The sequence below is a fragment of the Brassica oleracea genome, chromosome C9 (genome assembly GCF_000695525.1).
Source record: "Brassica oleracea var. oleracea cultivar TO1000 chromosome C9, BOL, whole genome shotgun sequence".
Taxonomy (NCBI): Eukaryota; Viridiplantae; Streptophyta; class Magnoliopsida; order Brassicales; family Brassicaceae; genus Brassica; species Brassica oleracea.
The window spans coordinates 33,450,781-33,466,009 of NC_027756.1; the positions used below are offsets into that span (position 1 = coordinate 33,450,781).

The 15,229-nt window shown below is 43.7% G+C and overlaps 1 protein-coding gene and 1 pseudogene across 1 annotated transcript in view; both read left to right on the forward strand.

Moving 5' to 3' along the window:
* Nucleotides 1–1,763: 1,763 nt before the first annotated feature.
* LOC106314833 lies at nt 1,764–7,687 on the forward strand (annotated as a pseudogene).
* A 6,771-nt stretch (nt 7,688–14,458) lies between these two features.
* Nucleotides 14,459–15,229, forward strand: part of LOC106314834 — a 2,759-nt gene continuing 1,988 nt past the window's right edge. The window contains exon 1 of the mRNA XM_013752648.1: nt 14,459–15,227. Within this exon, the coding sequence (XP_013608102.1) occupies nt 14,459–15,227 (769 nt within the window). The remainder of the gene's footprint in view (nt 15,228–15,229) is intronic.

Genomic DNA, 15,229 nt, shown 5'->3' on the forward strand with positions numbered 1-15,229 from the left:
ATGCCCTCGAATGAAGTCATACGAGCTGTAAACTCAGACCGCGTCTCGTTCAACTCGGAACGCAGCTCAGTGACTTCATCAGCCCGTCCCTGACCATAAGACGATGTCGCTCTTGGGACATCGTTGACAGAACCTATCCCCAACGTACGTCCCTTTTTCTTAGGGACAACCTTAAAAAAAATAACGTTAGTAATTAAAAATTAGATTAAATGAATAATAATAATTAAAGATTTTTTAAAAAATTACCTCCTCGTAAATCTGATCCACTTCAAGTGTGGATAATGTGACCGGTATTCCATCGGGAGACTGCTGGGTCAGCTGGGTTTGGCGATCTTCAATTCGAGCAACCACGTCGTTGTAGATTTGCTCGGACCTAGGATCAACAAATTGCCCAGCCTTGTTCCTGTGGGTCCTCTCGTAAAGATCCTTAAGAGACGGGAGAACTCCCGTCTCTTTGGCCTAAAAACATTTAAGAAGTTAGAATATATATATGTGGAAACCGAAATTCTCACCGTCGATTTCCGTAATCGGAGGAAAGACAAGAAACCCTAACTTTCCCTGAGGTCCCGGATTCTCGGCGAGAGCCAACGACAAGTAACCAAACAAATGCGGAAAATACGAAAAGATAACAAAAAAAACTCATAGAAAAAGGTAGATCTTATTTCGAATCCGCGTAAGAGCGTTGCGATCATTACAAGAGATTATAAAAGCTTCGGCCGCAAGAGCTGTCAGCGAATTACTTAGTTCTAGCAACCTAAAACCTTAAACCTAGTTGAGTCGCAGCTCGATAACAGAAGACAAAAAAAGATACGAAAAAGGTTTCGATTGATTTTGGACTGAACCTTATGAAAGGCTGCCTACGTACCCCTTTCGAGGATCAAGCCGAACGTAGTTCGATTGAAAGAGTAGAACAAGAGATCAAACTGCCTGGGCGAGTTCGTCTAGTAATCGAGTGCCAGTCATAGAAACAGAACATGTCGAGAATAATGCCTAAAAGTTTCTAAGTGCAGAGAGTTCTAAGAGTAAAAAGAATTGTCTCCTTGCCTCTTCAACCTCGACGTCCTTATATACTCCTCCTAGAGGCGGTCTGCTCTTTCCCTTTCTGCCCTTGGTCGAGTTTATCGCTTCGCGGAAATATTCCATTTTCCTTTGATCTTCGTGTTTATCTTTGGAAACTTCACATTTATCCTCCGAACTTGAAATTTATCCTCTCCTGCAAAACAATAGATAAAACGTCATAACGATTGGGCTTGATTTGGTATAAAATCATAAGTGGGCTCTTAGCCGCATTCTGGGTCATCTCGGGCCGTTTTTCGACTTAGGCGTTTTTACGATTTTATAAAAAGAGCGCTTTCAAAAAGACATTGATTCCAAAGAACATTCAAATTCCTCGTATAGCGTAGGCAATTCGAGGTGTTCAGCTAATCGTTGTCGTTTTATACGATCAATCCGAATGTTAGTCGAGAAAACGAGTTCTTCCGGTTTTTAAATCGTAAAGTTCCAACGGTAACTACGATCGAGATGAAACAAGAGCAGGTTCGTTCTAATCCCGAAGGGGGGAGCTGGAAGGACGGGACAAAGACAGCACGATCGTTCCAGCTCGGCCATCCACGTTTTCGGTCCAGCTCGGCCATCCGCCGAGCTGGACTGTGTGCTCTGTCCAACCTTCAATAAAACATGCATAACTTATGCTACAAGATGATGATTGACATCAGACCGGTGGCATGGGAAAGCCAACTCAAAGCTCTACCTTGTGTCCAAAGATGGGCTCAATCAAACCATGGGAAGGTCTTCATCAATCTGACGCGTCTTTTGCTCAGGAGTGCAACGCGGTTGAGTTAAGGAGTGGAAAGCTAAAAATCTGACGCGTCTGTGCAGTTCTGCACCTCAAAAGTTCCGAACGAACGAGTTGGACTGCGTGTTTGCTTCCATGATCCATTTCTCTCGAGTCTTTTGCTCAGGAGTGCAACGCGGTTGAGTTAAGGAGTGGAAAGCAATTGTCGGAGCAGGTTAAGAAAAAGTTTACTGCGGCTGAGAAAGGGAAGCAGAAAGAGTTGGAACAACCCACTGAGACCCCAGTAGCTGCTGAAAAGGAACCAACAGAGAGGATCAATCAACCAGAACCAGAACGACCAGCTGAGGTCGTTTTCCCTATTCCAGAGCCTGTTCCTGCTCGCAAATTTACCCCTAAAGTCCCTTACCCTATTCCAGCAAAGGTTACTCGCAAGGACCGAGAAGAGATGAAGTGTAGGAAGATGGTGGAAGACCTAACCGTCCGACTTCCCTTGATGGATGCGATCCAGATGATGCCCTCTGTGCACAGCTTTATGAAAGGATTGATCTCAGGAAAAATATCAGAGGAGAACGAATTCATGACAGTCTCTAAGGAGTGCAGTGCAGTCCTTCAGAACAGGCAGATTAAGAAGCGCGGAGACCCTGGCAAGTTCGTTCTCTCTATCCACATTGGGAAGACAGTTTTCTCATGTTCCTTGGTTGATCTGGGATCCAGCGTAAACCTCATGCCCTACTCTGTAGCACGACGTCTGGGATACTCGCATTTCAAACCAACAAGGATGTCCTTGGTATTCGCGGATAGATCAGTTAAGTCTCCTGTTGGCATTCTAGAGGATCTTCAAGTACGAGTCGGGAACACTTCTGTCCCAGCAGACTTCGTAGTTCTTGAACTGGAAGAAGAATCCAAAGATCCTCTTATCTTAGGAAGACCGTTTCTTTGCACTGTTGGAGCAATCATTGACGTGCGACAAGGGAAGATTGATCTCCATCTGGGAGACATAGTCATGCAGTTCGAGATAGATGAGCTGCTGAAGAAGCCGATGCTGGATGGACAGACATTCGAAGTGGATGAAGGGATTGATCCGTTACAACCTAGCGAAGGGATGATTGAGGAGATTCTTAAGGAAGATCCCCTCGAGCTCGCACTTGTAAGAGCTGAGGTTGAGCAGAGTGTCGAGAACATTGACGCAGATGGGTATGCTAAGATGTTGGACTCCGAAAGGAGTATGGGAAGAATGGTGGCGAGTCTAAGTCTGGGGAAGAGAGCAACAAAGACGAGAACACTCCAACTGGAGCAACCTCTTTATGGAACTCACCTGTTCCGCCGAACCTGCCTGATGACCCCTGGAGCGAGCTAAGGGCTCCTAAGGTTGAGCTAAAACCCCTTCCTTAGGGGCTCAGGTACGCTTTCTTAGGTCTGAATTCCACCTACACTGTCATTGTGAACAATGAACTCAATAATGTAGAAACTGCATTGCTCTTGTGTGAACTTCGGAAGTATCGTAAGGCAATAGGATATTCACTAGCTGGCATACCTGGCATCTCACCTGACTTATGCATGCATAGAATACACCTAGAAGACGAATCAATGACTTCTGTTGAACATCAGAGGAGGTTAAACCCGAATCTAAAAGATGTTGTTAAGAAAGAGATAATGAAACTTCTAGAAGCAAGTGTAATCTATGTCATCTCTGATAGTAAATGGGTTAGCCTTGTTCATGTAGTACCTAAGAAAGGTGGAATCACTGTTATCACAAATGAGAAAAATGAATTGATCCCTACTAGAACAGTGACAAGGCATCGTATGTGCATTGATTTCAGGAAATTAAATGCGGCCACTAGAAAGGATCACTTTCCGCTTCCTTTCATTGATCAAATGCTTGAAAGATTGGCTAACCACCCATATTACTGCTTTTTAGATGGTTATTCAGGTTTCTTTCAGATTTCCATCCACCCAGACGATCAGGAGAAGACAACGTTCACATGCCCATACGGAACGTACGCGTACAGGAGAATGCCATTCGGCCTGTGCAATGCGCCAGCAACATTTCAGCGTTGCATGATGTCGATCTTTACTGACCTGATTGAAGACATTATGGAGGTTTTCATGGACGATTTCAGCGTCTATGGAAGCTCTTTTAATGTATGTTTGTCAAACTTGTGCAGGGTACTAAAAAGGTGTGAGGATAAGCATTTGGTGCTCAATTGGGAGAAGTACCACTTCATGGTCAGAAATGAGATTGTTCTAGGACATAAGATCTCCGAGAAAGGCATTGAGGTTGATAAGGCAAAGATCGAGGTGAAGATGAGCTTGCAGCCCCCAACAACTGTGAAAGCAATCCGGAGCTTCGCGAAGGATTCTACAGGAGGTTCATCCAGGATTTCTCAAAGATCGCGAGACCACTCACCAGACTGCTCTGCAAGAAGATCAAGTTTAATTTTGACAGCGAATGCTTAGCTGCGTTCCACACGATCAAGGGAGCTCTAGTGAGCGCGCCTGTTGTGCAACCGCCAGATTGGGATCTTCCCTTTGAAATCATGACCGATGCAAGCGATTTTGCAGTTGGAGCAGTCCTTGGGCAGCGCAAAGATAAGAAGCTTCATGTGATCTATTACGCAAGCAAAACCATGGACGAAGCTCAATGCAGATACGCTACTACTGAGAAGGAACTTCTGGCTATTGTTTTCGCATTCGAGAAGTTCAGATCCTACCTGGTGGGCTCGAAGGTGATTGTGCACACAGACCATGCTGCTCTTAAGTATTTGCTTACAAAGAAGGATGCAAAACCAAGGTTGTTGAGGTGGATCCTTCTTCTCCAAGAGTTTGATCTGGAGATTAAAGACAAAAAAAGGGTCGAGAATGGGGTTGCAGACCACTTGTCCAGAATGAAGATTGAGGATGATACAGCTCTTGATTCAGAACACACAGTGGAACACGTCAACGCAATTGGTCTGCGCTTCGCGGAACAACCCAGAAGTATCATATCTGATTGTTCTCGCGTACCGCAACAACCCTTGAGCATAATATCCGATTGTTCTCGCGTATCGGAACAACCACTAGCAGCGATCCAGAAGCAGTATTCTCACCTCCCCTGGTTTGCTGAGATTGCGAATTTCCTAGCTGCTGAAAAGGAACCACCGAAATTCACTGGAAACGAGAAGAGGAAATTTTTAAGAGAGGCTAGACAGTATGTTTGGGATGAACCGTACTTGTACAAACATTGCAGGGATGGCATATTCAGAAGGTGTGTTCCAGAGGCAGACATTCCAGGAATTCTACATCACTGCCATGGTTCCTCTTATGCAGGGCACTTCGCTACATTCAAAACAGTTTCCAAAATTCTCCAAGCAGACTTCTGGTGGCCGACTATGTTCAGGGATGCTCACGCCTTTATAGCCCGATGCGATGCATGTCAGCGACTTGGGAACATCAGCAAGAGGAATGAAATGCCTCAAAATTATATTTTAGAGGTTGAGGTGTTTGACTGTTGAGGAGTTGACTTCATGGGACCATTCCCTCCCTCTTTCAAGAACGAATACATCTTGGTGGCCGTTGACTATGTCTCCAAGTGGGTAGAAGCAATAGCAAGTCCCACCAATGATGCAAAAGTGGTGACTAAGATGTTCAGCTCCATCATCTTTCAGAGATTTGGAGTACCTAGAGTGGTCATTAGCTATGGCGGAACACACTTCATCAACAAGGCATTTCAGGGTCTGCTAAAGAAAAATGGGGTGAAACACAAGGTAGCTACTGCTTATCATCCCCAGACGAGTGGTCAGGATGAAGTTTCCAACAGGGAGGTCAAGAACATTCTCCAGAAAACTGTCAATACCTCGCGCAAAGACTGGTCCCTTAAACTGGACGATGCTCTCTGGGCCTGCAGAACAGCCTACAAAATGCCGCTGGGAACAACCCCTTATCACCTGGTCTACGGTAAGGCCTGCCATCTCCCAGTGGAGCTCGAATACAAGGCTGCATGGGCGGTTAAGTTGCTCAATTTCGACATCAAGCCAGCAACTGAGAGGCGCATGATCCAAGTCCACGAGCTTGAAGAGATACGACACCTTGTCTATGAGAGTTTTAAAATTTATAAGGAGAAGACCAAGGCCTACCATGACAAACGGATCATTGCTAGAAGTTTTGAACCAAACGACAAGGTCCTGCTTTTCAACTCCAGACTTAGGCTGTTCCTAGGTAAACTGAAATCTAGATGGTCCGAACCATTCACCGTTAAGGAAGTCCGACCTTACGGAGCTGTTGTCTTGTTGGACAGAAAGGGAGACGAGTTCGTCGTCAATAGTCAGCGCATCAAGCATTACCTTGCTGACTCCACAATCGCAGAGGGTGAAGAGATTCCCCTAAGCGATCCCACATCAGCCTGATCAGCTGAACCAAGTCAAGCTAATGACTTTAACTAAGCGCTTGGTGGGAGGCAACCCACTGGTGAGTGTATATATTGTTTTCTATGATCTATTGTGTTTCTTTTAAATTAGATTGCAGGTTAAAACCGAACGCTTCTACGAAACAACCGAAGGCCTGTTCTCCTGGTGGAGCAACCTCTAGCCTGTTCCAGGTAAGTGTTCTGGACCCAAAAAAAAAAAATTAAATAAATAAATTGGCTGAGGGTAGTTAGGGTTTTGCCTATTTAAGGCTCCACCCTTCCACTTTCCCCTTTCACTCCGCCGTACACTGTTCCCCAACCCTTGCGATTTTGAAGCAACCACCAAAACTTAGATCTTAATCCATTTTAAGTGATTTTTGCTTCTCATTCGCTTGGATTTTCGAGTTCTCTCTGTTTTTGCAGTCCATTTCACCATTTTCATCAGGTAAGAGGCTCGACAATCCCCATCCAAATCGCAAAACTCGGTTTGCAAAGTTCATCATTCTAACCGCTTGAAAGATCGATTCTTGTTGAGAACTACTTGATTTCGATTTTTCCTTCTGCAGTTAGGGTCGATTTAGATGATGAACTCATGATTCATTTCACATTTGCGATTTGCGATTGATAGGACTGTTCGAATTCGATTTGTGAATAGTTGAATGGAGTTATTGGGTTGAGTTTTCGATATGTTGATTGTCGTTTCAAGGCATTTGCGGTTTGCATAAGGAGAGATGGAAATTATTCAATTCCATTTCTTCTATGCGACATAATAGATCTAAAGCTTTATTTTGTTTGCCTTGCAGATGGCACGAACTAGACAATCAACTAAGAGAACGAGAGAGACCTTCACAAGCAGTACGATACCCCCGCAGGCACAACAACAAACCTCTGCGACCTACCTATGGCCCCGTGAACAAGAGGGTGAACCGATTGATCTCAGCAGCCCATTGCTCTTGGACTTCAACTGCGAGGGATGGGATAAGGAAACAGCAGCGCGTTACAACGCCCTCCTCTGGGTTGACATGTTACCCACTCGTTTCTGCCACACGGAGACTCTGGCTGATCTTGGGATCGACGAGGATGTGTCCGAGACGCTACACACCATAGGGATAGTTCCTCTATGCTATTCAGCACATGAGCTCTACCCAGACCTTGCTCGCCAAGTGCTCGCCACCGCCACGATCACGTACGAGGATTCCAATGCACCCTCCTACGCCAACTGCTCACTCTCTTTCATGGCCGATGGAGAGTACTGCTCCTTATCTCTCAACAAGCGCAGCGAGATCTATGAGATAGTCAATGAACCGAAAGGAGTAGCGGTGGCGAAAAAGTTCTCTCCTTCTAACGCCTTTTGGGATTGCATTGTGAATGGGAACTTCACACCCGGAATGGCTTACCAGTCGAAGATCAGGAACCCGGTGCTTCGGGTCATTGCAAAGATCATCTCAAACCTCTTGTTCGCTAAGGATCTGACCTCAAAGGTCACCAACGGGGAGCTGCAAACCCTGTAGACTGGTATTGAGGATGAAATCCGAGCTTCTGGGTCCGGCATTCCAATTCAAATGGTCAAGACGAACCCCGGTTTCAACTTCATGACCATGATCTGCGAGAGGCGGCAGTGTCTTATGCACGGTTCGAACAAGAAGGACAGAAGTGGTTGCTTGCTCACACCGCTCTTCAAGCATTTCGGCATTGATCTCAGCAAGTACAGCGTCAACAAAGAGGTTCAGTACCTTGACATCAACTCCCTTATGGCATGCCACATCATGCGTGATGAAGAGACCTCCAGTTTCTTTGACAAGGAGGGTACCCAGCTGTTCACCAAGTTGCCAAACCACGACATCACCAAGCTCAGTGAGTTCGACAACATACGGTTCCTTCCATCACCCGTGCTCCTATGCACTGATCCTCACGCCGCTGCGCCTGACGCGGACATGGACGATGTCGAGGACATCACCCCGGACGCTGACCCATCTTATGACCTCGGGGAGCTGGCAGATGTGACGGATGATCAGGCTTACCGCCGCTGGATGGTTAACTCGCAGTGCAAGAACAACAGTCTCATGCGACGGATCCTACCCCTCATCACCGGTGGCTGCATCGCCAAATGCAACCAGAGAAGATCACCGGAAGCGCAAACCCCACGAACACACCGTCCCGGCAAGGAGCCAATAGGAACAGCAACCTCAACTGAAGCGGTCCATCGCTCGCGCAACAGGCGTTCATTTGATCCGGCCGAGAGCGGAGAATCCGACTAAGTCCGCAAGGATCTTTCTATTCCATTGTTCTATCCACCTGAACTCTTTATTTTCTTATGTTTATGATTTGTGTTGTTCTTTGGCCGACCTCGATTTGGTTTCACACCAGGGATGGTGTGAACTAAGAGTTTGGGGGAAGCACTTGTGTGCTGATACTTTTCTCTATGTTTTTATTTCCATGTTTGTTTTATTGAGCCAGTTTAGGATCGAGTCAGCTAAAACTCTTGTGGGAATTAGGACCTTGTGATATATTCTTTTAACCACCTCGTGCTCTAACATTCTAATGCAGTGACCTTAGCAGTGATGAAAGACCCACACTTGGACCTGGAACACCCTCTGACTTATCTCATTTAATTATCCAGAAGCTCTCATCCGATCAGGTTACACTGGGTAGACTCAACTCCACCTAACTTGAACCTAATCTTGACTGAAATTCTTCTTGTTATGGGCACTAGATCAGGGAAACGAGATCAACGCTCAGGGCTGTTTCTTCAATGTCATATGTGCAGATATGTGCAAAAAGGTCGGAGAGGACATGATTGACGCAGCCCCTTACTCGTTAATGCCTTACATTCAGAGAAGAGAGAGCGAGCATAATGAGAACAGTTGGCAAGATCAAGCCCCAATAAGAAGAACAGTCAAGGGTGCATGATCTAACCAGAGGAACAATGGCGACCCGTGAGAAACAAAAGGATAGACCACCAGTGGCCGCAAAACATTCACCCCGATACCTTTCCCTCGAAACCCCATTCATTTTGTCAGCCAAATATATATATATATATACAGTATGCTTTTATTTATTTTATGATGGAGATGGGGAAGGTAACTTCGGAAGATACACGCCACTGGGAAGGGTTGAGCAAGGAGTTGGTACTGATTTTTGAGGAATAAGAAAAAAAGTCAAGAGCTGGAGAACAGTCATATGATTGACCCGAAGTGGAGAACAACCACATCCGTGAAGCAGAAATGAGTAAGGGTTGTGGACATCAATAGATCCGTCCTCTCTTGCTATTTTGCGCGATACCCTGCATACACTCAAATAAGGTAGCCCCTAAACACTCTCTGCTCCACCATAAAACAGCTTGTTCCTTATTAACCCGTCTACCCTGAATAGTGTCTGTAATGAGAAGCTCACGCTGTTCTTAATTGATATTTAAAGAGTTTTGTCTCGATAGTGTGACCTTTTCAGGTATGAGATAGAGAGTATGGAGCTGATTCTCGAACAGCGATCGTGGGTGTTCTGGTAAGGGTGTGCGGTCTAAGTCTACAACTTGTATGGTTCAGAGATGTGTGGTAAGAGTATGGTTATTGAGGACAAGCGAGTTGCCACTCCTTCAAACCTTTCTCCCTAATCTTGAGGCTTGACCTTGTTCGAGGACTAACAAGGATCTAAGTCTAGGGGAATTGATATACGATGTTTCTAACACCATTATATGTGTGCTTTGAGCTAAATCTCAGTCCTAATTCTGTGCTTATTTGATATCATTCCAGGTTTGGAACAGCTGAAAGATCAAAGAAGAGAGATCCATGAAGAAAGATGCTATTTTGGGATACCCGATGCGGAACAGCCGATCAGACTCCCGAAGAGAACAAGCGGCTGACTGTTCCCGATCATTAAAGAAACTTCCAATTTCGGGAGTTTGCCCTAAATTCTATCTCTCCTCACTTCTCCATCAGCGCCTCCATATAAAAAGCCTATCCTATCACTTCTAAAAGGGACACTAATTTTTGGCAAGAAACCTAGAACTACCTTGCCGATTTAGCAACTTGTAAGGGAGAAGGCTCCATCTCTCACTTTCACGAGAAGATCATCCTAAACCCTTGTTCTTCCTACTCTATTTTATATGCAATATTATTCAGCCATCATGTCTGTGTCATCCTGCATTATGATTGAGTAGTCAGCTAGCTTGCTTAGGGTTTTAGGGTGTCTATCGCATTGAACTAAACGCAAATAAGTGATCTTAACTGTTCTTCATTCATATTGATCTTATTGCTTGCATTGAATTGATCACTTAATGTTCGATCTTAAGTTTAATCACCTAGCTATCCGCTTAGGAGATGAATTAACATATATTGAATGAGCTTCATATCCCTAATCAGCGAGAGTAGATATTAGGGTATTAAGTGAACTAATCGAACCTATCCTCTAAGGCTCGCGATCGGATCTTGTTCCAAGCGATAGCTTAGGAATCGAGACCAATCAGCGAAGGGGCCAGTTCCACGATAGTGGACTGTCCTAGCCGAGCGATCCGAGTTCTAGACTGCATATCATCGCATTTGAATAGTCGTTTGGTTTAAGCTCTGACACCCGATGAATAACCCTAAGCTGGCTTTCATTAAATCGAATTCTATATCTAAGTGTTCTTGTTACTCGTGTCACCATTAATATTTAAAACTCACTTGTTCTCAGCTTAACATTGAACTCAAAAGAGTAAAGAGTAAATTGGTCATCTGGATTGAATCTAAAATTACTACAATTACCACTGTTAACTTGACAGTAGCAAATATTCATTTTTAGTATATTATATGACCTCTACTCCATCTGAGTTTAAGACTTTTATTTTCCCAATTCCTTTCACATCACTCTAGGTATTGTTTGCCATGAGAACCTTTCCATCGTCAATGTCTTTGTAATCAAACAAGACATCTCTCTGAGGTGTGATGTGAAACGAGCACCTGGAATCGAGAACCCACTCTTGTTTAGAATCTAGTGGGCTTACTATTAGGACTAGTGGTTGTTTACGTTCTGAAACCGTATTCGCTGAATCACTAGAGTCTTGCATCATGTTTTGCCTTTGAGGACACTCACGTTTCCAGTGACCTTCTTTCTTGCAGATAAAACAAGCAGTTTTGCCATCTCTGTTTGCTCTTGGCCTGGACTTAGACCGTTGATCCCTAGACTTTGATCTGCCTCTTCCCGAACGGTTGTTGTTGTTTCCTCATTCATTCCTCTTATTAGATCTTCCCCTTGACTCAACATAGAGTCCTTCATTTGACTTTCCACCTTTCCCTAGCAGACCTCTCTGCTTCAACTCAATTTCCTTGGAGTAAGCCGATTAGACAACCTCTCTCACAGTGAAAGTATCTTTCCCAGTGCCATACTTCAAAGTATGAACTAGTTCCTCATACGGTGGTGGTAGACTGGTAAGCAACTGAATTGCTTGATCTTCATCGCTTACATTAATGTTGGGACTTGCTAGATCACCAATTAGCTTTAGGAAACCATCCATGTTTTCTTCGATACTCTTAGACTCATCCATCTTGAAACTTGCAAACTATTGCTTCAAATAGATCATGTTAGGCAAAGTCTTAATCTGATAATCACGCTCAAGAGCTTTCCACATCTGATAAGCTGTAGGTTCATGCATCACTTTCCGTAGAATAATGTCACTAAGACATGTTCCCAATAGATTCTTGACTCTTGTATCTTTTGCTACTTTCGCAGTATCAAGAACCGGATCTGTTCCTTCTTCTGCCTTCTCTGAGGACTTGTCCAAAGTAGCACCTTCCTCAAGAACTGAAGCTAATCCTTGGATCTCCAGCTGACCAAGGAGTTTGTATTTCCACATACCAAAGTCTCCTTTTCCATCAAACTTTTCCATTTCGAAACGGCCTCGTGTTGGCTCCATCTCGATCCCTTCTCGATACAACTCTCCACAAGATCCCAATCAGTAGATCTACGTGAAACCAACAGATACCAAGCAAGCAAACCACAGCTCTGATACCACTTGTTAGCTATTTCTGCTTAACCTTGGTTCAATTTCAGGTTCAAATCTCAATCTAATTCGTTCGTATGTGTATGCAGATGATCAACTACGCAAGATATCAAAATGCAAACTAGATTGTTCACCCGAACTTCGTTTCCTACTGTCCAGGGAGGGATCGGTACCCTCAAGCTTCACCAGAATCAATACAGAGCTTCGGTAACGTTTATACAACAAGATCTCGAGAGATCTCGATACTCCGAAAGAGTCTCGTGCTGTTACCTCCGAAATATACCACAGATAATCAGATCCTCGGCTAGATCAACCTCGGAGACACTTCGCCGTCGTCTCCTGTTGAAGTAGCTACCGGTAAAGCTCTCTCTCTCTCTCTCTCTCTCTCTCTCTCTCTCTCTCTCTCTCTCGATTATCTCCGTTGAAGCTATCGTCTCTCACTACTCTGTTTTGCAGATAATGATCGGGATCATGACGACGATGGCCGTTATAAGCTCATGATGACTTAGCACACCCGTGTGGGCTTAAGTGACGAGACGGCCCAGTTTTAACACGAGCTTCTGCTGAAGAATGTGACGTGGTCCGCTTCTGAAAGCCCAACTTTTAGAAGTCCAGAAGACCAAAGCCCACAACTACTCTAACTGCTTCATTAACTCTTGGTGTGTGGCAAATATAGTTGTCATAATAAAATATTTACCCCAGCTACCCAACACCCCTTTAACTTGGTATTCACTATTTAAGGTTATAACATTCTCTGATTTCCTCCTATCTCATAGAAAAAAATTCAAGTAAAAACAAAAGACTTATGTTGTCTTACCAACTCTTCCCGACGAATTCATTTGCAAAATTATTAAAATTGTAGGGAGGAATCTTTTCGAAACGTTGGTTCATTCTTGAAGGCTTGGAAGTGATCATAAGGTCTGGTGCATGAAACCACGGTCTTGAAGAGTTGTAACGTTGGACTGGTAATCAATGTGAAGCTACATTACATAAATTTCCTTTACAGAAACCGTGTTTCATGAGGGTCTCAATCTAACAACGCACTGCGGAGATCTTGAGGGTGCCTTCAAACTCTTGGAAGTAAATGTTCTATCCCACAAATTATCAGCTATTGCGTATGGGATATTCAACGTATGCCGAGGACAACAAATCTAGTCAAACTTTTCATCAGTTTTCTGTGAATCACACGGCTGTTAAGTCCAAAAACTTAAGGGAAATGGGAGACCAGTTGGAGTGAACATTATTATTGCACCGTACACCGTATATGGACACATACAAAGTCACCTTCAAATATCTGGATGATGAGGTGATCAATGCGCCATATTTTGTTTATAGGCATGAATATGGTCCAGACATCGACCAGTCCTGCACAAATTTCAGTACTTTTTGCATATGTCGCACGTTTGTTCCATGCTCTAAGCATTTAAAAAAGAAATTTCGGATCCTTCCATTTAATGTACTACTTTTCTAGTGTCCTTTAACTTGGACTGTTCAACTAAGTTAGTGAAAACTCGTTATTGCACAATTTTTTTAATCATTATAAGATTCAGTAATAGAGTTTGAGTCATTATAACTATAGAATTAATCAAAATAAGAAACTTACTTCTTGATCAGCAATGATGATCTATATATGTTAGACATTTTTGAGGAAGGATCCTTTTCCTAAACACTCAAAATTTCAGTCCAAATTTCAAACTTTGAAAAACTTTCACTCATATGTGATATTCGAAACCAACTCATTGTAAGCTCAAGAATTGTGAGCTTGTTCGTTCTGAGCCAAGAGTGTGTTACACATGGTGATGAGTGTGTAACATAGTACGTTAAGTTTGTTACGGCGTGATGACGTGTCACAAACTTATGGAAGTAGAAGATATTGCTTTGGCGCGAAGCAAAGAAGATCTTCTGTTGGCGATATTTTAGGAAGTAGAATATTGTCTTTCACGTGTACTTAACGAGGGAACCTAGAAGTGTTAAAGGTTAAGAGTTAAGAGAGTAAAAGCTAGAGCAAGAGGTTTGTTCTTGTCGGCTACAGAAATCGAGTGAAAGGTTTTCAGCTTGGGTTTCTGTAATTTAGAGATTAGAAATTGGTCCGTCGCTAGTCGTGTGTCACTGAGCATAAACCGGATTAAATAGATCTAGGAGGATTGTTTAAAAGATTTCTAATATACAAGAAAGTGTTCTTGAAAGACTTGTGTACGGTTCATACTTGTGTGTCTCTGAACTTTCATTTGGTATCAGAACGGGAAACCTCTGTGGTATCAAGTACAACTAATTAACATGTTGAGATCCTGCAGATTTCATGGACACCATGAAGGAACTCTTACACATTCATAAGCCTATCATGCTGGACAGTACCAACTTTGGTCACTGGAAAGTGAGGATGCAACACATCATCAGAGGAGTTGATGAAGATGCTTGGATGTCTGTAGAAGATGGTTGGAGTGCTCGTACCGTTGTCTTGGAAGGTAAGTCTGTTGGTCAAAAGCCTAAAGACCAGTGGACTGATGGTGAGAAGAAAGCGTCTAAGTTCAACTCTAAAGCTCTAACTATCATATTCTCGCCAGTAGATGTTAAGCAGTTCAAGATCATACAAGGATGTGAATCTGCCAAGCAAGCGTGGGATACGCTCATAAATCACTTTGAAGGAAATACCAGTGTGAGAAGGACACGCCTTGATCACCTAGCCTCCAAGTTTGAGAACCTGAGAATGAGTGATGATGAGCCGATTGATGGATTCATATGCAAGATCAGTGAATTGGCAAGTGAAGCGTCTGTTCTTGGCAAGAAGTATGAAGAAAAGGATTTGGTGAAGAAGCTGCTAAGGTACTTACCACCACGGTTTGAAGCTTATAAAGCTGTTCTCACACTTGCTGTTGACACAGATGAGATGAAGTTTGATCAACTCTCAGGCATTCTGAAGGTGCATGATCTTGAGAAAACCGACCGACAATCTACTAACCAGAAGAGCATTGCCTTCACAGCTGAGTCTAAGGATGATGGTCGAGTCACTAAGATTGAAGAGAATCTGATTTTAATGGCTCGAAACTTCAACAAGTTTGTCAAGCGTATGGAGAAAGGT